Source organism: Oncorhynchus kisutch, linkage group LG24, assembly GCF_002021735.2.
Source record: "Oncorhynchus kisutch isolate 150728-3 linkage group LG24, Okis_V2, whole genome shotgun sequence".
Lineage (NCBI taxonomy): Eukaryota > Metazoa > Chordata > Actinopteri > Salmoniformes > Salmonidae > Oncorhynchus > Oncorhynchus kisutch.
Window position 1 is genome coordinate 8,870,821 of NC_034197.2, and position 26,525 is coordinate 8,897,345.

A 26,525-nucleotide genomic window follows, 5' to 3' on the forward strand; every position below is an offset into this window, starting at 1 on the left:
ATCCATTCTACCACATCCATTCTACTACATCCATTCTACCACATCCATTCTACTACATCCATTCTACCACATCCATTCTACCACATCCATTCTACTACATCCATTCTACCACATCCATTCTACTACATCCATTCTACTACATCCATTCTACCACATCCATTCTACTACATCCATTCTACCACATCCATTCTACTACATCCATTCTACCACATCCATTCTACTACAACCATTCTACTATATCCATTCTACTACATCCATTCTACCACATCCATTCTACTACATCCATTCTACCACATCCATTCTACTACATCCATTCTACTACATCCATTCTACTACATCCATTCTACCACATCCATTCTACCACATCCATTCTACTACATCCATTCTACCACATCCATTCTACTACATCCATTCTACTACATCCATTCTACCACATCCATTCTACTACATCCATTCTACTACATCCATTCTACTACATCCACTCTACTACATCCATTCTACTACATCCATTCTGCTACATCCATTCTACCACATCCATTCTACTACATCCATTCTACTACATCCATTCTACCACATCCATTCTACCACATCCATTCTACTACATCCATTCTACCACATCCATTCTACCACATCCATTCTACTACATCCATTCTACCACATCCATTCTACCACATCCATTCTACTACATCCATTCTACTACATCCATTCTACTACATCCATGTTTTAATAAGGTTAGTCTTATCAATCCATAGGGAACTTAACTGACCATTGTGGGCTGAGGGAGATATGAATAGCTCTCCACTGACATGGAGGAATAACAATCACATAGGCCTTGAAGTATGTTGTTCTGGTCCTTCATGGCTCCTCTCTCTGTGTGGTCGGGTCTAACTCTGACCTGAATTGATGGCTAGAGTCTGCTCCTCCCACATTCCCACCAGCACAGCATCAGCAAAGCACCACAGACTCTGTTTAGGCCCAGATCTCCTCTGTCACTGCTGTCCAGCTGACCCTGAGATGACAATAATAAAATGACCAACACACAGAGAGAAGCTGGACCAAAAACAGCGAGAGAAGCAGAAACTCACTAAGGACTATTTTTTGTCTCTAACTCCAATGCAGAGACTAACTCCTTTTTTCAAATACCTTAGAAATACATAGTTACTTAGTCACGGCTGTCTCCCTAACCCTGAGATGACAAACACACAGATAAATACTGGACCAAAATCTCAGCTGCAAGTAGAGCCCAAGGACTTAGAAAGGGGAGCTCTGGTTATAAATTCTTGCAGAACCAAGCTCCAAGTTAAAATACTTTACAAATGCATCCTTCCTTCCTCCCTTCATTGAAGTAGGCTAACAGCTGATCTTGTGATCAGACATGACAGGACTGGTGAAAGCTGTATGGTGGAAACCCTTGATCCCAAACGTGTCAGTGAATACTTCAGCGAAGGGAAAAAGGAAGGACTCATTTCTATCAGAATTTGAATATGGCCTTTTGAGCAGAGACGCGCGAGTAGCACATTGTGGAAAACCTCTCCTGCCAACCAGCAGGTCGATCTGAGGACAGCAGCAGCGTGTATTGTTGGATCTGAAATAACGATCTTGGAGTTCTGTAAAGGAATGTATTGCACTACTAATGCTGTGTTGCCTTCAAAACAATGAAAGGCTTCTACAATGCTTGTCCTGTTAAGTAGCCTGGTCCCATATCTCTACCTATTTAAAGCTGGACCTCAGAGAAACAAACCGGTGAATTTGCAGTTCTCACAATGGCACCATAACGTGGCAGCTTTTCTTGGCCTCTTTAATTCGGACCCCCTTCGGTGTGTTTATAGTTATGGGTCGTGTTTTATTAGGTATTAGAGTGTGATTTGTCACACAGTCAAAATAAACTGTGGGGTCTGGGAGGAGGTAGAGGGTGCTAAGGGAGGGAGGGAGAGAGCGGGTGAGAGAGACGGCTTAGCTGTCGGACGACAGCTATTGGTATGGAAAGATCACAGCTGACATCAGTTTAATCAGTCTAATCTAATGTAATTCAGTGTTGTTGTCAGATTATTGGAGTGACAGGTTGGTTGTTAGGGATAGAGGGCAAGGTGGAGGGTGTTGCTCTTTTTCTCTTGCGCTCTTTCTCTCGCTCTCTGTCGCTGGGAAGCCGGTCTCTCACTCTCTTTCTGCCTGTCTTTCTCGCTCTCTCTTTCTGCCTCAGTCTCTGCCATACTCTCTGGTCCCGGAGTGGCTCAGTCAGTAGAGCATGTTGCCTGCAATGCCAGGGTTGTGGGTTTGATTCCCAGGGGGGACCAGCACAGAGGGGGAAAGAAGTATGAAGTGTATGCAGTCACTACTGTAAGTCACACTGGATAAGAGTGTCTGCTAAATGACTCAAATGTAAATGCTCCTCTCTCTCTCTCTCCACCCGGAACTTTCCATTCCCTCACTCTGTCCATCTCCGTCCCTCCCCTGAATCAAACACGTCATAATAAAATAACTGGGGCATATTTTGAATCTGGTGTTGGCATTTGAAAAAGGTTGCACTGACCATGATTTCCCCAGGGAAACACAGGGCAGGTGTCATCAGAAAAAGCTGAAACAATAACATAGAAACGGATAAAGGACAGGGACCAACAGACATCATACGGTGTCACAACTCCTAACTGAAGGGCTCTGCCTTTCTTCTCCCTAAGTTTGTTTCATATCGTTTTTGTGGCTTTGTTTCCACTTACCCCCAAGAACTAAAGCCATTTCCACGCTACTGAGTCAAACGGAGCCGAGCCAAACTGAGCTGTACTGGACTGGCCTGCGTACACATTCCACCATACTTGAAAGGACAACGTGAAAATGAAATATCTCAGCCAACCTCGTGCAGTTTGGGTCGCTGCACTAGTGAAACATGCTTATGAGGGCAGTCTCTCTGCCTCAAAGCGTGATCTGTATCCTGCAGTCCGTCAGTCGCACCGCCCTCTGCCCAGTCATATCAGAACTCCTAATTGAGGGTGAGGGGCTTAACATTCTGATGTGGCTGCCTTTCTTCACCCCAAGGGTGTTTTCATATCTCTCTTCTGACTTTAACCCAACGCTAGAAGCATGAGACATCATATGGTGTCGTGACAGAAGGACTGGACAGGGGTCCAGTCCTCTGAAGGGGTCTAATGGGTGACCACATAGCTCTAAAGGGGACTAAAACCAAACCAAGCTGTGCTGATCTGGCCTGGTTATTCACCTACCATAGTTTCTAGAATTGTGGGTCGGCACAATACTGCAACAAGGTCTTAAGAGGCCAGTCTGACCGTCTATATAGCCTACAGCCTTGCAGTCACAGAGGTTTCAGTGTCCAACTCCACTCCAGCCTCAATTAATGAGATAATTCCAGAGGGAAGCAGTCAAAACAAGCCTACCATGATCTAAATGTGAAAGCAGATACATGTGAAAGAATGCATTTTTCCATCCAAGACTCTTTCTTGTGACCCTGGAAGCCCTGCCATCTCCCTGAATGTCAGTGAGTGCGTGTGTCTCTCTCTCTCCCTAGCTACGATTGTGTGTGTATCCCAGTGCACTCGGTGTTTGATGCAGTCTCACAATACCAGTTTCACAACATCAGTTCCATGGAGGGGGACAACCAGGGCCTGTGAGGGCCAGCAGCTGTGGTCCCAGCTGGGGTATGTTGCAGTTGGAGGAGCCTTGTCTGGAGGATGAAGAATGGGTGGGTGGGTCTGGCTGGGCGGTCACTGTAGTTCATATAGTGGGGTCCATAGGATAACATACACACATGCTACGCAAAGACACACACACACACATAGGCACGTACAAATACACACACATGCACTCGTGTGAAAACACACACACAGACACTGTGGGCTGTGGTCAGGGAGGGTGAGAGGAGAGGAAAATAATTCCCATGCTTGAGCAGAGCCTGGCTACTACCATGCAGTTCCATGTGATGGTCGATGCAGATTGTTTTACTGTGTAAAGTCTGTTTGTTTGGTCTGATTTTCAGACGTCACAGTTCTTATTTTGATTTGTTCTGTCCAATTTTGAGTTTAGAATGGTGTTCAAATCCCCTGCACAGATAAGAGTGCCAGTGGTTTCTGTGGCAATTAAATCAAACGCCTTCCCGTAGAAGACCATGTCACTCCCTGGGTGTGCGTATACATTCAACTTACATTAAACATACATTAAACAGTAACATCCTTGTTATCCAGTTTACATTTAACAAGTATAAATCTACCATCCTTGACTTTAATTTCTGACATAAACTCAAAATTAACTGCATTTGGGTTCAAGATTGCAACTCCCCAGTCCGTTTACAGTGAGACTGATGACCTTACTTCTCTTGATGTCACTCCCCAGTCCGTTTACATTGAGATTGATGGCCTTACTTCTCTTGATGGCACTCCCCAGTCCGTTTACAGTGAGACTGATGACCTTACTTCTCTTGATGGCACTCTCCAGTCCGTTTACAGTGAGACTGATGACCTTACTTCTCTTGATGGCACTCCCCAGTCCGTTTACATTGAGACTGATGACCTTACTTCTCTTGATGTCACTCACCAGTCCGTTTACATTGAGACTGATGACCTTACTTCTCTTGATGGCACTCCCCAGTCCGTTTACATTGAGACTGATGACCTTACTTCTCTTGACGGCACTCCCCAGTCCGTTTACATTGAGACTGATGACCTTAAATTCCCCATGATGCATCGATATCAATAAAAAAAAACTGTGCGCCATATCTGCCTGCATATCATGAGCCTAAAAATGAACGAAACATCAAGAACGATAATAAAGTAAACCAAAGTAGGAAAATACTTTGGTATTTGGACTACCATGTCAGAGGACTGTCTCTTGCCTCCGGGGTTTGAGGGGACGATCCTGTCCGCAGGATGAGCCCCTCGCTCAGATATGAAAATGTGTGACGTAGTCACAAACGAGACCTGGTGGAACCGAAAATAATAAGGGCGCCTATTTTGTCGCTTATACACATCGGTTAATTACAAGTGAAAACTATATCGGTCATGCTTGCATATCATGAATCCTCCCCTTGATATGCGCTTCTGTCGCCCCGTCAATGTGTCATTAATCCTTAGTTAATATATATGTTATTAACGTGACGCTACTTAATGTGCTCATAAAGAACACATACTTTTGTCTACTCACCCTTGTTCAGCATTGGGGGAAAATAGGGGAGATATTTGACCTATTGCAATGTCAACCGTAGCAACCCAAAGTCTTCACAGCTCGCGGTAACTATTCATTCTGTTAAATCCGATTCAGTGTCTTCCATCTTCCCGTTGGAAATGCCTGAGTCTCTCTCGGATGTGAACGTCCTCTCGCCGAGATGGTTTCCCTCTTTCTCCATGACCCTGCTTGTCGACAACGATCCGTGGGAGAGCTTGCTCGAGTCTTTCCGTTGGTGATGTCACCTTTCTCCTGGCGGTATACTCCACTGGGAAGCCGCTTGACTTCAGGTCCTCAGCCGCCTCGTCTGCATGCTCGTATGTAACCGTGCCATTTTCCAGAAATACCCGCATTTTTGCCGGGTCTGGTTGTTTGGAAGCGAATACCCTTCTCTTTGAGTGCTTTCTTAATGGGGGTGTATTCTTTCCTTCTTTTCAGTATCTCTCCCGTGTAGTCATGATCAAAGAACACTCGTTGGCCTTGGAAGTTAACAGGCTTTTTCCAGGTTGCATGTAAGACTTTCTCTTTGACTGAGAATTTTAGGAACCGTACTACTATGGATCTTGGTGGGGCGCCGCTGGGGGGTTTTGAGGCCAGAGCTCGGTGTGCTCTCTCGATTCCCAGGTCAGTGTCGTCTTCAAGTATGCCCTTGAATAGACCCTCCACGAATTTGGGCATAGAGTATTTTTCTGCGGCCTCTGCTACGTTTTAAAGTCTACTGTTGTTTCGACGTGAGAAACCTTCGAGTTCTGTCACTTTGGCCTGTAGTGCTTGTTGGCTTTTCAGTGACTGTACAAGGATTTCCTTGACTGCTGAGTTCCATGTGTCTGTTTCCCCAATGCGCTGTTCTGAGTCCCCCATTCTTGTAGATATGCTGTGAAGTTCTCATTTGTTTTCTTCAAGTTTCTGGTTAATGTCCTTCTTGAACTCATTTAGTTCTTTTCTTACATCTTCTCGAAGTACCACTCGTAAGCCTGTGAGCGCCTCTCGCAATTCCTCCTTCATCACCTCATTTAAATGAGGGTTCTTTTGCTGCTGCTATCTTACTTGCGCTAGCATTAGCCATCTCGGGTTCATCGATGATTATATCTTCTGCTGTCTTGTTACGGGCTGTTGTTGTAGCTCCGCGGTCTTTTCCTATTTTCCCCTTTTTCATTTTGCGTAAGTTATTATAATGCTCAGAGTAAATACTTGAATTTAGGGGGGGGGGGGGGGGAATACCCAACCGATGTGCAGTATGAAAAACTAGGCAGCCATTTCCCAAGTTGCGTCACCGGAAGCCCAGACGTTACAGTTCTGTGTGATGGTCGATGCAGATTGATTTACTCTGTTTGTTTGGTCTGATTTTCAGACGTTACAGTTCTGTGTGATGGTCGATGCAGATTGATTTACTCTGTTTGTTTGGTCTGATTTTCAGACGTTACAGTTCTGTGTGATGGTCGATGCAGATTGATTTACTCTGTTTGTTTGTTCTGATTTTCAGACGTTACAGTTCTGTGTGATGGTCGATGCAGATTGATTTACTCTGTTTGTTTGGTCTGATTTTCAGACGTTACAGTTCTGTGTGATGGTCGATGCAGATTGTTTTACTCTGTTTGTTTGGTCTGATTTTCAGACGTTACAGTTCTGTGTGATGGTTGATACAGATTGATTTACTGTGTAAAGTGTGTTTTGTTTTGTCTGATTTTCCTCTACTGGGACTTTGAGATATGACTATTGAACTTCAGAATGTGCAATGTGTTCTATTGAAATACATATTATATTTGAAGGTTGAATATCTTTTCAGAGAATTTCATGGAAGTGTGCTAATAATAGACATTCCAGTTGAGATATTTGTTTGTGAGATGGATTATATGGGCTTGTTGTTATTGTACTGTACTAAGATCAGTTACTGGCCCTTGGGGGACTGTGAAGGAAAAGCCTGGGGTTGAGTTGTGGTCAGTGGTTCTCCAGAGAGAAGGTCTTTAGCTCTCTTGGGTTTGGAAGAGAGCAGACGGGTTTGGCTGAGCCTTTACTATACAGGGACAAGAAGAGGCTAGCTGTTTTAAAGAGAGAGCAGCCGTGGCCCTCCTCCTCCTCCTTCTTCCTCCTTCTCATCCTTTTCCTCCTCCTCCTTCCTCCTTAATCTCCCCCTCCTCAATCTTTCTCCTCCTCCTCCCTCCTCCTTCTCCTCCTGCTCCTACTCCTCTTTCTCATCCACCTCCTCCTTCTCCCTCTCCTCAATCTTTCTCCTCCTCCTCCTTCTTCTCCACCTGCTCTTACTCCTCTTTCTCATCCACATCCTCCTTCTCCTTCTCCCCCTCAATCGTTCTCCTCCTCCTCCTCCTCCTTCCTCCTTCTCCCCCTCCTCAATCTTTCTCCTCCTCCTCCTTCTTCTCCTCCTGCTCCTACTCCTCTTTCTCATCCACCTCCTCCTTCTCCTTCTCCCCCTCCTCAATCTTTCTCCTCCTCCTCCTCCTTCCTCCTTCTCCTCCTGCTCCTACTCCTCTTTCTCATCCACCTCCCCCTTCTCCTTCTCCCCCTCAGTCGTTCTCCTCCTCCTTCCTCCTTCTCCTCCTGCTCCTACTCCTCTTTCTCATCCACCTCCCCCTTCTCCTTCTCCCCCTCAGTCGTTCTCCTCCTCCTCCTTCTTCCTCCTTCTCCTCCTGCTCCTACTCCTCTTTCTCATCTACCTCCTTCTCCTCCTCCTTCTTCTCCTCCTTCTCCTCCTCCTGCTTCACCTTCCCCTCCTCTGACTCCTCTCCCTCCCTCTCTAATGAGAGCCCTAGTAAAGCCACCCGCCAAGCTGCGCCCAGTGTGCTTACAGTGTGCTTACTCCACACACCCAAAGTTATTTAAAGAGATGACTTTCATTTGAGGGCTATAGTTACATTACTGCACGCATACTGTAGAGTAGTGTTGAATAACAGGAAGTTGATCTGGATCTCATACACTGCTCACATAAACTATACACGGCTACCAATCACTGCAATATCCTAATGAGATGTTGGTTGTAAAACGGAAGAGTTGAACTGTAGTCTATAACTTTTACCCCCCACACCGTACAGCATAAATGTTTATTTGCTAGTGTAAGTCGACAGCCCTTCCACCCAGGCTGAGTGACGCTTGGGAGCCTGCGTGTGTATCTGAGTCACAGTTAATACGGAGTCCAGGAGGAGAGGAGAAGGCACCATGCTGCATTATAAATGATGCTGAGTGCTCGTTAGAAAAGTGTTGGGTTTCTCCATTCATTAATCATTAACGCTAGAATCCTTAGTTGCAACATCCATTTTTGGACTTATAAATTAATTATATATACTAAGTATACCAAGCATTAGGAGCACCTTCCTCCCCATACTCAACAGTTTGCCGTGTGTATCAAGAATGGTCCACCACCCAAAGGACATCCAGCCAACTTGACACAATTGTGGGAAGCATTCTAGCCCTACCCTCCCTCACTCCCTTTTGCCCTCAGAGTAGCCTCAATATGTCAGGGCATGGACTCTGAGCATGGACTCCTGTAACACAGCCAGGGAGGAGAGGGCTGGAGGGGAACCACACACAAGGGGTACACCCTCCTTCTGACCCTGTGCACAGGCCCCTTATCTCCTCCTGTGAACATAACACCGGACCACTCAAAGGGGGTACACCTTATCCCAGCACACCCACCTGGCTACTGGCAGTACCACAACTAGCCAGCACTATGCTCATGTGTTCAGACAGTGTACTGTAGCTACCAAACAGATCAAATGTTTTATTTCATTAGCTACTTTCTCTGAGTTTGTAACTAACATCTGATGCTTTATGTATTTATATTTAAAAATGTGGTATTGGTATGCTTTCTGTCTAGTGTTTTGGCACGTATGTATTGAATTTATCGTTAGTGAACATTTATTAATTTGTCTTGTCCTTCCAGGACAATGGCGCTAGTTTAGCACATGGTTTTTGGATGGATGAGGCAGTAGTCCCCCTTGAGCAACTTTTACTATGTTATTGAAAACACATCTCTTTGATTCTCCTTCCGCATTAAATTGTAATGACCATTAAATGAAGAAAACTTAAAAAAATATATATATAAGAAAAAAAATTGGCAGATATACAAGCTTTTTTCCTTAACATAAGCCATCTCTATCCCTACTTCTGCCTCTTTCCCTGTCACTTCTTATCTTGTCCAGCTATCGGCCAATCCTCCCTCTCTTTCTTCCATACCTGTCTGTATCCCCATATAGAGAGCCAGCTACAGGATGGATTGATGGTAGACGTCTGGTATCTTCTAACGCAATGGATGCCTATCTGATGACCCCCCCCCCTGGTCTCAGCTGTCTAGCCCACACCCTCTTCACTCTTTAATCATCATGCTGAATAACAGCATTATTATACTGAGGAGAACTTTAAAGCATCTGGTTGTAGTTTGTAGTCGGTGTGTGTGTGTGTGTGTGTGTGTGTGTGTGTGTGTGTGTGTGTGTGTGTGTGTGTGTGTGTGTGTGTGTGTGTGTGTGTGTGTGTGTGTGTGTGTGTGTGTGTGTGGGTGCGTGTGTGTGGGTGCGTGTGGGTGCGTGGGTGGGTGGGTGGGTGGGTGGGTATGTGGTTGTGTGTGTGGGTGCGTGTGCGCCTGTGTTATTTTCTCTACTGGCCTTTTAAATTGGAGCGATCCGTCTGTAATTGGAGTGATCCATCTGTAATAGAAGTTATCCATCTGTAATAGAAGTTATCCATCTGTAATTGGGAAAAACCTGATCAATTGAGGATCCGATTCTTTTTTTCTGGAGGCTGGGAATCAATGCGATATGTCTGCCGAAACATGTTTGAAACATGAAAAGCTGAGCCGAGTCTGGGGGGGTGAACCATAGGATTCAAATTCAATACCCAAAGGGTAATCAAATACAAAAATACATGGGTATTACAATGCATAAACAATAAAGACATTTGTGTTAAAAGCACTAGTGGAATCCGTCGCATTACATACATTTAGGTTGCATAAATCATTGGGAATGTATTCTAAAACCTACCGAACGCTGAGACCTAGTTGAACTCGGTTTCAGGGGGGAGAAACCACCCGTAGGAGTGACTGTGATGAATAACAAGGAAGTATATTGAAATGATGCATTGAAATGAAAGTTCTTAACAGCATAGCTCTCCTCCAGCCCATAGAGGATCATGAAATCCCCTATTACGATCTCTCATCCCCTCCTCCCTCCTTCTCTCTTTAGCTTAACATAAACCACATGCAGGACGCTATGGGATCAACTTCAATACACGGTCGGAGGCCAGCGCTCTTCCATCGGGGTGCTGACGTACCGTGATTGTGTGTGTGTGTGTACGTGTGTGTGTACGTGTGTGTGTGTGCGTGCGAGAGATCTGACAGAAGGGGGCCGCAAGGAGTGTGTTTAAGAGCCTGCTGTGTACATGTGTGTAGGAGCTTGTGTGTGAGCGTGCACGCGCGTGTTTTACGTGTTGTCATTTTCTAGAACAATCTTAGAGGGTAAAGTTCAGCTTTACGCTCACACCCTCTCTCCTTCCTCTGCTCTGATGTTGCTAGCGGTTAGAGCGTTGGGCCAGTAATCCAAAGGTCGCTGGTTTTAATACCCGAGCCGACAAGGTCAAAAATCTGTCGAGGTGCCCTTGAGCAAGGCACTTAACTCTCATTTGCTCCAGGGGTGCAGTACTACTATGGCTGACCCTGTAAAACAACACGTTTCACTGCACCTATTTATGTGACAACAGAACATTATTTGTATTCGTATAATTTTTTTGTATGAACCCTCCCAGCCGTAAACACTCCCCCATCGCCCCACACACCCCCGACACACCCATCACCCAGGTCTTTGATGCAGCCGCGCTTTATGTTCAAGGTTGACTTCGAAATTGGACGTCTGTCCATGTCCTGATGTCCAAAGCCACTCTGACATTGCTCGTCCTAATATTTATATTTTTCTTAATTCCATTCTTTTACTTTTAGATTTGTGTGTATTGTTGTGAATTGTTAGACACTACTGCACTGTTGGACCCGGGAACACAGGCACTTCGCCACAACTGCAATAACATCCGCTAAATATGTGTGACCAATGAGATTTGATTTGATTTTGATTTGATTTGAAGACATCGGGAAATCCATTCAAAGATGGCTACTAGGGGCAACAGTAAGCGCCGATCAAGGAGGCTTGGGTGTAATCCCATGACTTTGGATCAGAAGGAGGTGTGTTCGAGCCCAGTGGTGGATTGAGTTTTTTTTCTTAACCCTATCCCTTACCTTAACCATTCGGGATAACGCTAAACTTAGCCCTTCATTTTGAAATTTGAGGTTTGGAGAAATGGAACTATACAGAGCAGCAGGAACAACCCTGGATAAACGTCTAATTCCGCAGTGAGACTGTGAGAGCTTGTTGAGGAGGAGGAGGAGGATGAGTAAATCCTGAAAAGGAAATTGAGTGGTTAAAGTCAATATTTGCGTTCTTCCCAAAAATAGCCCACTCTAGCCCCTTTAAGACCCATAATCCCGCAGGGCTTTCTGTCCTGTCCGACCCCTCCCCCACCTGCAGCCTGCAGCTACATCCTGTGGTCGGTGGTTGTGTGTGTGTGTCCTGTGGTGACAGTGTTGGTGGTGGTGAAGGAGAGTTTGGTGCCCCAACTGAGGGGGGGAGGAGGGGAGAACTCTGGATTGCACCCCACCCACCCAAAGTTAGGGGCTCTTTATGGAACACCATCAAGTGCCTTGTCGGGTGAATACCAGAGGCATTACAGCATGGGAGTGGCTGACCAATAGCATGTGTGTACTAGCTGTACATGTGTGGGAGAGAGAGAAAGTGTGTGTATGTGTGTGGGATGAATAATGTGTGCCCTAGCATGAGTGTGTGTGTGTGTGTGTTTTGTGTTTGCGATGTTTTCCGTGGAACCCCTTTTCAAAACACACTTGTGTCACTTTCCCCCGGCTCCATCTCATTCTCAGCCAACAATAACCGGTGAAAAAACATCCATCCACTGCCAAGGGAGTATCTGTTTCCCATTTCTTTCTCCTCTTCTTTCCTCCGATACATTTTAATAAGATGAGACCAGGGGGGAGTGCCCTACGGGCCCTGGCCAAAAGTAGTGCCCTAGAAAGTGAATAGGGTGCCATTTGGGAAGCAATCCACATCACTGAGAGGAGAGGAAAACTCGGGCACCTCATAAGGTTTCTGTTCTGTACCCAGATTTTCATATATTCAACATATATTGTACAGTGGGGCAAAAAAGTATTTAGTCAGCCACCAATTGTGCAAGTTCTCCCACTTAAAAAGATGTGAGAGGCCTGTAATTTCCATCATAGGTACACTTCAACTATGACAGACAAAATGAGAAAGAAAATCCCCAAAATCACATTGTAGGATTTTTAATGAATTTATTTGCAAATAATGGTGGAAAATACGTATTTGGTCACCTACAGACAAGCAAGATTTCTGGCTCTCACAGACCTGTAACTTCTTACTTAAGAGGCTCCTCTGTCCTCCACTCGTTACCTGTATTAATGGCACCTGTTTGAACTTGTTATCAGTATAAAAGACACCTGTCCACAACCTCAAACAGTCACACTCCAAACTCCGCTATGGCCAAGACCAAAGAGCTGTCAAAGGACACCAGAAACAAAATTGTAGACCTGCACCAGGCTGGGAAGACTGAATCTGCAATAGGTAAGCAGCTTGGTTTGAAGAAATCAACTGTGGGAGCAATTATTAGGAAATGGAAGACATACAAGACCACTGATAATCTCCCTCGATCTGGGGCTCCATGCAAGATCTCACCCCGTGGGGTCAAAATGATCACAAGAATGGTGAGCAAAAATCCCAGAACCACACGGGGGGACCTAGTGAATGACCTGCAGAGAGCTGGGACCAAAGTAACAAAGCCTACCATCAGTAACACACTACGCCGCCAGGGACTCAAATCCTGCAGTGCCAGACGTGTCCCCCTGCTTAAGCCAGTACATGTCCAGGCCCATCTGAAGTTTGTTAGAGAGCATTTGGATGATCCAGAAGAAGATTGGGAGAGTGTCATATGATCAGATAAAACCAAAATATAACTTTTTGGTAAAAACTCAACTCGTCGTGTTTGGAGGACAAAGAATGCTGAGTTGCATCCAAAGAACACCATACCTACTGTGAAGCATGGGGGTGGAAACATCATGCTTTGGGGCTGTTTTTCTGCAAAGGGACCAGGACGACTGATCCGTGTAAACAAAAGAATGAATGGGGCCATGTAACGTGAGATTTTGAGTGAAAACCTCCTTCCATCAGCAAGGGCATTGAAGATGAAACGTGGCTAGGTCTTTCAGCATGACAATGATCCCAAACACACCGCCCGGGCAACGAAGGAGTGGCTTCGTAAGAAGCATTTCAAGGTCTCCAGATCTCAACCCCATAGAAAATCTTTGGAGGGAGTTGAAAGTCCGTGTTGCCCAGCAACTGCCCCAAAACATCACTGCTCTAGAGGAGATCTGCATGGAGGAATGGGCCAAAATACCAGCAACAGTGTGTTAAAACCTTGTGAAAACGTTTGACCTCTGTCATTGCCAACAAAGGGTATATAAAAAAGTATTGAGATAAACTTTTTTTATTGACCAAATACTTATTTTCCACCATAATTTGCAAATAAATTCATAAAAAATCCTACAATATGATTTTGGGGATTTTTTTTCTCATTTTGTCTGTCATAGTTGAAGTGTACCTATGATGAAAATTACAGGCCTCTCTCATCTTTTTAAGTGGGAGAACTTGCACAATTGGTGGCTGACTAAATACTTTTTTGCCCCACTGAATATGCCATGTGTTTATATACAAGTATATGTACATAGTTGCTTCTGTCCCTGGTTCCCAGCCTGCTTGGTCAAATCCTCCCTTATGGGTTATTGCTGTAGTACAGATTAAAAGGAAGGAACCGTTCACAATTATAAGGTCGTACTGAATCCTAAAATACTTCCCCATGGTAAGCCAGTGTTTTTCTTTTGGAATCCTTCACTTTAGTGAGATAAAATGGGGTTTGTGTCATCTTTGAACCAGCCAGTGGGTTGTAGTTGAAGTGGCCTCTGGCTCGGGTTGGGATGTGTTTGGTTATATGTTAGAAGAAAAGACTTGACTCTGCTTCACCTCATACACACTTGGACAGCATCGTCAAAGTCTATTGTAAACAACACGTTATAGTTCCAGTGACATGCTTTACTCATTTTTTGTTTTGTTAACACTGCATTTTATTTGACAGTGATTCCCCCTTGTGTTTCCTCTTTATAGACGAACTGCGCCCTCTGTCGTCACAGTTTAATGGGGGATCTCTGCTGGCCCTGCCTGGGCCCCTACACCCCCTGCCTCCCCTCTCCACCTCTCCCACCACCGACTCCCCCCTTGCCCCCTCTGTGTGTCCCATGCTGACCTCCCCCACCCTCACCCCTCCTCCTCTGCTCCCCCAATCCTCTGACTCTCCCCTGGCTTTCGGCACCACCAACCCAGACCAGAGTGGTGGTCCAGTGGCCCCTGTTGCTCCCGGGGCCCCGGCCGGCCCAGAGACAGAGGAGGACAAAGCTAAGAAACTCCTCTACTGCTCACTCTGCAAAGTAGCCGTCAACTCCCTTTCACAGCTGGAGGCTCACAACAAAGGTACGTAAATGTACGTATGGACAGTGACCATCTTCAGGTTACTAATCTCGGAGGGGACACTTGGCAGTCCTCTGAATAGTTAGTACTTAATGGAGAATTCCTTACCAAAAGACCTGGGCTAACATAGTGTTTGTTTTCTGTCAAATACTTTGAGAGCTTGAGATTTAGCCTGTGTGGAGTGCCAGATGAAAAAAATGAAAGATTTAGACTCAGATCGGATCTCCTCTACCCATCTGCCTGGCCTGCGTCACCCTCATCAACACGGCCATTTTCATTTTATCCAGCACTTAGGGAAAATAAAATCCAAAAGGGGTAAGCGTTTCAAGTTGAAACACAGATGAGGGTGCTTCTACAACAAAAGTATCTAGATGACCAAATAAATCAAAGGCGCTAGACTCTAGCCAAGCATATAACCTCTTCAACCAAAAGCTTCCTTCCCAAAATGGTTTTACTGTCGTGTCTGATCCAACATGCCCCGAGTAGCATATTTCTCCTCTTCTTCCTTCCTGTTTCTACACGTCCTCTATCACCCAGCCAGCGCAGGCCTACACAGTCCAGTGACAGAGCAAATACGCCTTGATAATAATTCTCTGAAAGGTATTGAGTCTCCCACTCAAACATTCATGATGTATCTTGTGATACTGTAAGCGGATGCAGCAGAAAGCTGTTCTCTGTTACCCCAGGCATTCAGCCTGAATAGGACGCAGAAAAAGTCCTGTTAATGCTGGTAGATGAGGCCCTCTTAATGCTCCACCACTGGAGGAGTTTCTTTAAGCCTGTAAAACCACAAAGCTGTTATGAATCCAGACCTGGGTTCAAATAGTATTTGTTTCCTCTCAACTCCATTCGGCCTCAAACCTTCCACTCAGTCTCAGTGGCTTTGTTTTTATAACCCAGGGAAGCAGTTAACTTCACTCCCTCTGTGTTCTGATTCATGTCACACACACACACACGCGCACACACACACACACACACACACGCACACACGTCCCTACATATCACCATTACCACGCCACAGCAGTAAGGCAGTGTTGTTAAGGGAATAAGAATAGCCATGGATCACCAGTCAGCCAGACATGATAATACACATCAATGAACAGCTTAATGTAGATTAAGTGTCCACCAATGGAAAAATGATCACTGATATCATTAGAGTAACCTCTGGAAGGCTTTTTGTAATGGATGTTTGATTGAGCCCCAGGGGCAGGACACAGTGATGAAGGAATGAGATAAGATTGCTAGTTGATCGTGTAACAGAGGGTTCCCTCTCATCTCTTCTTACAGTATGCATGTGCACTCAAGCACTAATTAAGTACGTACATGCAAACTCCCACAAAGATCACTTACGCTACACAGACAGATATTAAACCAAAACAGAGATAAACGAAGACACTCAGACGTGTGTGTGACAGCGACAGTGCCTGCAGTTCAATCTGGGCAGAGTAGCAGCCCAAATCAACACACAATCTGGAAGCAATATTGTCTCTTTCCCCAAATAACGTTAGAGTCCACAGACAGAGAGACAGACAGTTCGGCTCGCGGTGCGACGAACATCACAGACAGAGAGACCGACAGTGTGGCTCGCAGTGCGACGAACATCACAGACAGACAGAGAGACAGACAGACAGTGTGGCTCGCGGTGCGACGAACATCACAGACAGAGAGACCGACAGTGTGGCTCGCGGTGCGACGAACATCACAGACAGAGAGACAGACAGTGTGGCTCGCGGTGCGACGAACATCACAGACAGACAGACAGACAGTGTGGCTCGCGGTGCGACGAACATCACAGACAGAGAGACAGATAGTGTGGCTCGCGGTGCGACGAACATCACAAACCGAGAGACAGACAGTGTGGCTAGCGGTGCGACGAACATCAAATCATTTATTTGTCAGATACACATGGTTAGCAGATGTTAATGCGAGTGTAGCGAAAATCTTGTGCTTCTATTTCCGACAATGCAGTAATAAACAACGAGTAATCTAACTAACAATTCCAAATCCACTACCTTATACACACAAGTGTACAGGGGTAAAGAATATGTACATAAAGATATGCGAATGAGTGACGGTACAGAGCGGCATAGGCAAGATGCAATAGATGGTATCGAGTAATGAGAGTATGAGAGTATGAGATGAGTAATGTAGTGTGTGTAAACAAAGTGGCATAGTTTAAAGTGGCCAGTGACACATGTATTACATAAAGATGCAGTAGATGATATAGAGTACAGCATATACATATACATATGAGATGAGTAATGTAGGGTATGTAAACATTATATTAAGTCGCATAGTTTAAAGTGGCAAGTGACACATGTATTACATAAAGATGCAGTAGATGGTATAGAGTACAGTATATACATATGAGATGAGTAATGTAGGGTATGTAAATATTATATTAAGTAGCATTGTTTAAAGTGGCAAGTGATATATACATTATACAATATACATTACATACAGAGAGGAGCGATCAAGGTTATGGATGGATGTGTATCCAACCGTAATCATACGTTTACACAATGGTTTCCTTTCTGTGTTTTTGTCTATTTTTTATGTTACGAAACTTCTCCCGTCTGTTTGCGTAGTACTTTAGTTAATTGTAAACATGAGTCAAGCTCGGCTCGCAGAGCACAAGTGAAAAACACCCCGAGGGGGTTCGTCCATTGTCGGCCCAGAATAGAACAAAGGCAGTAACAAAAGTGCACATTTTTGTCCACACGTGAAACCAGTCACTCCAGACATTGCTCAAGTTAAAGCCTGTGCCCCAAATGGCACCCTTTCCCTTATATAGTGCTCCACTTTTGACCAGGGCCCATAGGGAATAGGGTGCCATTTGGGATGCACATAAACCCCTCAGTCAGACAGAGTGCAACCAGACTGCTTGGTGGTTTGGGATTGGGGGAGGAGAGGGGAGGACAGCCGGGGGAGGAACGAGTGGAGGCAGGGGTGGCAGAGGGTAGGACATGACTGGAATTTTTCAGGCAAGAGCAAAACATGCAATTAATTATAGGAACTATTTTGGCACAACGTCATCAGTGCTGTCTGTCTGTGTATTCCTAACCATTCAAAAAATGTGAACACTCATATTTCTGCTCGTGAGAGGCAGCTCACAGAACATACTTCACCATGCTCTTCCATTCTTTCAAGACCTAAAGCTACGCACGAGTCGACTTCAATTTATAGATGTTGTTCTAGACAGTTGACCCCTGTAAGACATTATTACAACCACCCATATGACCTCTCAGTCAAGCTAACCCGAACCCAGAACATTGAATTAGCTACCCTAAGAAAACAGAGAGATCTAAAGATGTGTTTCTGTTCGGTGCCAACGTCAACGCTCTGAAAATGCAGAGATCCTGAAAAACACCATCTTATGTTAGGTCCAAAAGTAACACTTCTGTAGACGACCAGCGTTACCTTATCACTGTGGCCCTCTAGTGGCGAATATATTACACTACACCTCCCAGTCCCACTCCACTAACTGAACGTGTGCTGAGTTCGAGATGATGATCCGCTCCAGAGAGTCCATTAGGCCAGCTCTCTCATTGTCATATTCTCCTTCACCATATGCTGTTCTGTGGTATGAGGGAAAGGATTCCAGGTTTACAATGGGTGATGAGCTCTAGCAATTGAGATGGGTTTAGCATGAGCCACATAAGAGTTCAGCATAGCGTACATGTTAGTGTTCTTGGGGGTGATGTCATCCTGAACTGAAGACTTATTTTTGTGTCTTGACCAATCCCTTTGTGGGATTGTTAGACACCATTTTCTTTAAGTCAATTAAAGAAAGTGTGTGTGTGTGTGTGTGTGTGTGTGTGTGTGTGTGTGTGTGTGTGTGTGTGTGTGTGTGTGTGTGTGTGTGTGTGTGTGTGTGTGTGTGTGTGTGTGTGTGTGTAGGTACCAAACACAAAACTATCCTGGAGGCTCGCAGTGGGCTGGGTCCCATTAAGGCGTACCCTCGACTGGGCCCCAAACTCCCAGGGGAGCTGGGAGGGGGGCCGCTGGACCCCAACACTCAGGAACGCACCTTCCACTGTGAGATTTGCAACGTGCGGGTCAACTCCGAACTGCAGCTCAAGCAGGTGAGAGTGATGGAAAGAAAGGGGGGGGGCATCATACTGTATCTTTTCTTTCCTCTTAATCTCCTAACTAGAGACTACTGGTTTTGTTTACCTATCATTTGTACCTTATATATTGCAGTTAGGCTCCTTAGTTCAGAGCTCAGCTAGTTCAAATTCACTAAACCCTTCCTTGTAAACTCCACCATTACCCTGATTATACCTATTCAGATCTGCAAATGTTGAAGGGTTAGCGAGTTAGGGAGTAGATTGGGACCGGCTGTTAGAGAATTCAAGAGGTCAGAGTTAAACTCTACCTGTCTGTCTGGCTGGCTGCTGTCTAACACTGCACCCTGTCTTTCTCTCGCTCTCTCTCCTAATCTCTCCCCCTCTCTCTTTCTCTCTCGCTCTCTCTCCTAATCTCTCCCCCTCTCTCTTTCTCTCTCGCTCTCTCTCCTAATCTCTCCCCCTCTCTCTTTCTCTCTCGCTCTCTCTCCTAATCTCTCCCCCTCTCTCTTTCCCTCTCGTTCTCTCTCCTAATCTCTCCCCCCTCTCTCTTTCTCTCTCGCTCTCTCCTAATCTCTCCCCCTCTCTCTTTCTCTCTCGCTCTCTCTCCTAATCTCTCCCCCTCTCTCTTTCTCTCTCGCTTTCTCCTAATCTCTCCCCCTCTCTCTTTCTCTCTCGCTCTCTCTCCTAATCTCTCCCCCTCTCTCTTTCTCTCTCGCTCTCTCTCCTAATCTCTCCCCCTCTCTCTTTCCCTCTCCCTGTAGCACATATCTAGTCGAAGGCACCGAGACGGAGTGGCAGGGAAACCCAACCCACTCCTCAGCAGACACAAGAAGCACAGGGGGGCTGACCTCACGGTAACTTTTCACCTCTATGACCACTATCGTGCCAGGGCTAGATCAGATTAACAATCGTGGCGTTTGACTGGATCAGCCTGATTAAGGCTGGGTATTAATTTGGGACGCGAGGGGGATGGTAGATCAGTGATTCTGTGAAGTTCAAAGTGCATTGTTGTCTATCTCAAACACGCAGACAGTTAATTAACGAGAGGAGGTTTGGCTGTCTCCTGAGTAGTCAGTACTTAATGGTAAAGTAGATTCAGAGGAGGCTGCTGGGAGGAGCTGTAGGAGGACGGGCTCACTGTAATGGCTGGAATGGACTCAATTGAATGGTACCAAACAAATAAAGACAAAGCGTTTGTCTCCGTTCCATTCATTCCATTCCAGCCATTACAATGAGCCCGTCCTCCTACAGCTCCTCCCAGCAGCCTCCTCTGAGTAGATTCCTTACCAAAGCGCTGAAGATCCATTTTGTAGCTGGCTGGAAACATAGTTTGAGTAGAAACCTCTGTGTTGTGAGATCAAAGAGGTTCAAACTGAAATGCAATTTCTATATTTGTTCCCCTGAATCCCTTGTGTTTACCTTCTGCCACTTAAACGTTGTATCCGTCTCTCCCTCCCTCTCTTTCTCCCTCGCTCTCTGCCTCTCTCTACCCTCAGTCCTCTCTGACCTTCTCTAAGGATCTCTCCAAATGTTTGGGCGCTGGGCTCTTGCCCAGTCCCCTGGCGGTTGCTGCAGCGATGGCCGCCGCCGCTTCCTCAAACCACCAATTGGCTCAGCTTCGCGCCGCAGCGTCTTCCGTCCACCACCCCTCGCATCACCACCACCACCACCTATTACAGGGCCCGCCTCTCAGCCACGCCATCCTAAGACCCGCCCCCGGACCCATGCGTACCTCCCACGGGCCAATCCTCTTCTCTCCTTACTGACTCCACCCCCCTCCACCTCGGCCAGTCAGGAGCAGCCACTCCAAAAGCACACTGTGAAGAAAATTATCAAAATAAACAACAAACAGCAATTGATAGGTTAAACAAATCATCGGTGAACAAATCAAACGTAAAAAAACATCTAGAGGAGTAGAAAAGAAAGGGAAGAGGGCACCCTGACCTGAAACTCTCCCTCCATCTCATAGACTTGTGACTGCGAGTGATCGACTGACGGAGAGAGAGAGTGAGAGAGAGAGAGAGAGAGAGAGCGATAGGAGGAGCGATACACAGTATGCATTGGATAGACTCCCCTGTTCGTCTCTCACCTCCCTCTCCCCCACACACTGTGAGATCCATCACTGCATACAGCGATAGAACAAACTGATGAGACTGATCGCGCACACACACACACACACACACACACACACACACACACACACACACACACACACACACACACACACACACACACACACACACACACACACACACACACACACACACGCACACACACCCCTCCACTGCAGCTAACTATTCCAGTGCAGTATGCACTGGGCCACACTAAGTATGTATGGTTTCCTCATCATTCTTTAATGTGCACTTAGTCTACTATTCACCTCCACCTCTTCCTATGCACCTCCAAACCAAGAGAATATTGTTACTATAGTATGCCAGTACAGTAGGCTAGCTGCTTTTCAGTGGTCTTCTTCTTCGCTATTATAAACGTGTGTAGCCATGTATAAGTATAGCAATATTCCACAATACTCTACATTTCTCCTCCCGCTCTCGGGGGCACAAACGAAACAGGCAATCTTGTTCCCCATTTGTGGGTGACCCCTAGGTTCTCTTCCTATTGGTGGACCTATAGGTCCTTGTTAGAGTATTACTGTGGGTGACAACAGGATTGGGATGGTCACGTCTTGATGTGGGACGCGTGGGGGCGGGGCAGAGGAGAGAAGAGAACAGGACTGTAAAGGTGATTGTGAAAAAAAGGGTTCTTTGGCTGTACCCGTAGGAGAACCCTTTGAAGAACCCTTTTTTGGTTCCACGTAGAACACTTTCCACAGAGGGTTCTACATGGAACCCAAAAGAGTTCCTCTAGAACCAAAAAGGGTTCTCCTAATGGGGACAGAGTGTAGGGTGATTATGGGGGAGAGAGGGGTAAGAGAGGAGAAAGGGAGCAGGACTCTGGGGTACTTTGTGGCAAGGCTAGGTGAGAGGACGACCAGCGTGGGTCACTGGATATCTAGACCCAGGGGCACTGTGGAGGAGGCGGAGACACGCTGGCGTTTGAAAATAGATTGTAACAACAAAGATGGCTGCAGGGGGGGGGGGAGTGTGTCAACCACCATAACGATCACAGCTAAACCTCTCCACAGGATAGGAGAGTGCGAGAACAGAGAGAGGAGCTAGAGCAGAGGAGGCGTGCATTGGTTCATACTGCCCCTTTAACACAGTAACCTGGAACCTTGCCATATACTCTAACTGGTATTCTAGCATCTACTACTCAGTGAGACCACAATGTGAGTCTTAGTCCTCAAAGTACAACCACACGAGAGTCTGTTCTCGTGTGTGTTTGTGTGTGTCCCCGAGAGCGTGCGGAGAGAATGATTTGTGTATCTGTGATAAAGCACAGGGTTCCGGATTCCATCCACCTATGCAACCCCCCCCCCATATGAACTCCATACAGTGTTGGTGGTGTGACCAGTGTACAGTATCTCTACGTAGAGTATCTCCCTGTATGTCTCCCTGTCCTTCTCTCTGTTTGGGGCCTGTAGTTCTGGGGTCCAGAATGGTCAGGGTCTTCTCTTATGCATCACTGGATCGACCCCCCCCCCCCCCTCTCTCTCATCCTCTTCCATCCGGAGGGTTGGTTTAAGGCTACATAAGGGCAACAACGGGACCGCAAACTTCCAAACGATCTCTACCAGATCCCCCGAGAGAGACAAAGAGCGAGAGCGGCACAGCGAGATGGAGCGAGAGCGAGAGGAGGGCGAGAGAGAGAGAGAGAGAGAGAGAAGACACTGAACTTACGTGACAACCACCCCGGAGCACTAGCACAGCAAGGTCACACGTAGTGTATTTAGGACAGGCCTGGGAGACCCTGCCCAACCCTCTTTCTTTTGGACTTCCACGCCTTCCTGTCTTTAAACGGAAAGCCATGCAATGCTATGTGTATTATTTCACCGTGACTGATCAGTGTTTTGTTCTGTTGTGTTTTGGGTTGGTTGGTTCATTTCCATAGTTACCTACACAATTATAGTGACGTGCTAATAATAATAAATACAACAATTCTATTTAGGAGGGAATGGTTGGAGACGGGTGGAAGTGAGACGGGTGGAATATTTAGGAGTTGGTAAGATACCGGATGCAGAGACTGAGACTGTGCTGTCCACCTACAGTAGGCTACCTGAACTGAGAATTAGAAGAAGAGAAGCCTGCCCTGCTGAACACTGTTGTAGCACTGGGCCGTGTTCACGGCCTCAAAACGGAGGAAAACTAGCCGAAACGGAGCTGAACAGGGCGGTACTACCTGAACTCGTCCAATAAGAAACGCCAGGCGTTCGTTTTCTGTTGCAAAAAGTGCCCTAAATGAACACCACCCCAAACGGAGATGTACATTGCCCTTCCAGCGAGAAGCAATGTGTTCTAATGTCTTACCTTTTGATCGGAGAGTTAACTTGTTGTTGTTAAGCGTAAACAATGTGTTGTACACTACAGGGTAATGTACAGTGAACTCTGGGTCCTAGATGTGCTTAAATGCATTTTTGTCCTGGTCAGGTCACATGGTCGAGTCACATAGTAAAACTCAACCATAGTAAAAAGACATGTAAAACTCCTGGTCCTATGAATGGGAAACGTGCCTGATAATAGGCCTTTTATGTTCGTCCACAGAGGAGGTGGCCTGCAGAGGGTACAGTAGAGAAGCTCAATACTAAATGGACCCCTAGACCCTATGCACTTGCAGCGATCTCAGCGGATTGGACACAACAATGCGATCTAGTCAATCAGTCCGGCCAGATTGCGCTACTACCATATTGCGTATCGAATCATCTTAAGATTTCTTCAAGTGCGTAGGTTGAAGGGTCTTAGAGGTCGATTTGGGACAGGGCCGGAAGAAGGACAATAAAGAAGCGGTTTAGGGAAGGGCCATTCATATTAGAGGGGTCTAATCCAACGGTAATTATGGCTGTGGTCCAATTCTCTGACCTACCCAAGAGTGCAATCCTGCACCCACCCTCGTGGATTTAAAATTGACTGGTGTAAGGAACATGGCGTAAATCATGCTTGCAAAAATCCAATGCTTTTAAATAAGGGGGTGTGAACAAGTGTACACTTATGGGTGAAAGAGAGATAATTGGAAATCAGCCAATCTCTGCTTGGGGAACGGCACGTACACGCCAGGTAGCTGGCATTAAAGTTGATCTGACAAGATGTTTTCATTTAGTTTGGACTTTTTGTGTTTTTGTTGCGTTGTGTTCCATTTTCGTGTGTGAGAAATAAGGTTGAGTATTGAGTAATAAATCCTGATATGACAGAATACGTGATTATATCAATGCCATTATGTAAGAGCTGACTCAGTCAGTTTATCCACCAATGTGCTCTTTTGGTTAACTTGATCTTAATCCTGATCTTAAACTTGATCTTGACTTGGTGGAGATTATTTCATTTGTAGTGAAGTTAAAAAGTGTACTTGGAGTAGTGCTCTTGTTCATGTTGGTGTGTAATCATTATGTCTGCGTCCCAAATGGTACACTAAGCCCATAGCGCTCTGGTCAAAAGTAATGCACTATATAGGGAATAGGGTGCCATTTCAGATGCACCCTGTGTAATATTGTGTGTATTGAGACCTGCTCTCCCCACTCTCCACCAATCAGAGACCAGAGAAGCCATGGCTGGAACAGAAGTGGCCTGTCACGATATACAGGAGACAAACATTAACCCAGGCAGGGTGGCCGACCACAATAGAGGAGACAAACCTTAACCCGCCCACGCAGGCACAGACGTTAAGCGATTGTTTCTTGATATAAGGTTGACGAAGCATCAAACATTATTAACAACCATGACCCAACCGATCAGTTCAAAGGGTTTGATTCTGTCACTGTTAGATCCATGAAGTTGAAATGTACATCTATTGTTCATATCGTAGTCACCTCAAATGGTACGTTCATCCTCATGTAATTAATCAATACTGTTGAACATATTTTCTGAACAGGTGTCCTGGTAGCTGTGTGTAGGCTCTTAGCCTTATTCCATCCTTATTAATCACCAGCGGCAGAGAATGCTGCCCAAATGGCACCCTATTCACTATGTACTGCCCTGGTCAAAAGTAGTGCACTTTATAGGGAATAGGGTGCCATTTGGAAAACATCCAGAGAACGATAAAGATGGAGACACTTTGGTGAAACCGTGTCTTGCCAATAAAGTACTTTTTTTGAATTTCATTGTCAGAGGGGACAAGTAAGAGTTTGTATGTCGAATTGTAGCAATACCCAACTCATACTGGCTACTCTTGTTTATTGCAATAATAATTAAAAAAATGAACCAATAAAATACATATGTGAGTAAAATATTATAAATGTAATTTTAAACAAAAAAATATACTTTACGAAAATGCTATTGGTGTCTGTCGAGAGAAATGAATGGTGAAAAAAAAAAGTTAATCAATGTCAATAAATCAATAAACTGAAGAAGGAAACCTCCGCAGCTTCCTTGTGTGAGTCAAAGCCGTCCCCGAGTTCAAAAGACACAAGGCTCCACCTTAACTTGAACTGTTTCAATAGCAAATACTCCGCGGGAGATTACATACCTTTGGGCCAGGGTCAAACGTATTGCAATATATAGGACAGACACAGTATATCAGGCACGATATACAATGAATGTCACCACACGTAATTGACCAGCTCACCAGCACTGTCATTATATCCTTAATGCATGTCGGCTCCGCTAGATATAAATAAATATATGTCTCTGATCATCACATCAGATATCAAATGATGAAATTCTAGAAGCCACAATTCCTATGGATTCTGGAATGGCGAAACAGTCTATCTAGTCTAGAGCAGTACTTTCTGTCGCTGAATGTCCCAGCATTCTCAGAATGGATGGCTTCATTTTCTTTAGATATTTTTTATTTAACTAGGCAGGTCAGTTAAGAACAAATTCTTATTTACAATGGCGGCCTACCAAAAGGCAAAAGGTCCTCCTGCCGGGGGCTGAGATTGAAAAACAAATTATAATTAAAAAAAGTATATATAAATATAGGACAAAACACGCATCATGACAAGAGAGACAACACTACATAAAGAAAGACTTAAGACAACAGCATAGCATGTCAGCAACACATGACAACAGCACGGTAGCAACACAACATGGTAGCAACGCAACATGGTAGCAGCACAAAACATGGTACAAACATTGTTGGGCTCAGACAACAGCACGAAGGGCAAGAAGGTAGAGATAACAATGCATCACGTAAAGCAGCCACAACTGTCAGTAAGTGTCCATGATTGAGCCTTAGAATGAAGAGATTGAGGTAAAACTATCGAGTTTGAGTGTTTGTTGCAGCTCGTTCCAGTGCCTAGCTGCAGCGAACTGAAAAGACAGGGTTGTGTGTGCGTTAGGGACCTTTAACAGAATGTGACTGGCAGAACGGGTGTTGTGTGTGGAGGATGAGAGCTGCAGTAGATATCTCAGATAGGGGGGAGTGAGGCCTAAGAGGGTTTTTATAAATAAACATCAACCAGTGGGTCTTGCAGAGATGACCAGTTTACAGAGGAGTATAGAGTGCAGTGATGTGTCCTATAAGGAGCATTGGTGGTAAATCTGATGGCTGAATGGTAAAGAACATCTAGCCGCTCGATCGCACCCTTACCTGCTGATCTATAAATGATGTCTCCGTAATCTAGCATGGGTAGGATGGTCATCTG

At 45.5% G+C, this 26,525-nt stretch overlaps 1 protein-coding gene across 3 annotated transcripts in view; it reads left to right on the top strand.

The window, feature by feature from the left end:
- The window catches only part of znf385a (zinc finger protein 385A), a 103,915-nt gene extending 78,617 nt beyond the window's left edge, over positions 1-25,298 (top strand). For all 3 annotated transcript variants that reach the window (XM_031804044.1, XM_031804045.1, XM_031804046.1), the window contains 4 exons: positions 14,403-14,765; positions 18,663-18,847; positions 19,594-19,686; positions 20,329-25,298. In XM_031804044.1, the coding sequence (XP_031659904.1) occupies positions 14,403-14,765; positions 18,663-18,847; positions 19,594-19,686; positions 20,329-20,598 (911 nt within the window). In that variant the 3' untranslated portion in view covers positions 20,599-25,298. The remainder of the gene's footprint in view (positions 1-14,402; positions 14,766-18,662; positions 18,848-19,593; positions 19,687-20,328) is intronic.
- Positions 25,299-26,525: the final 1,227 nt, after the last annotated feature.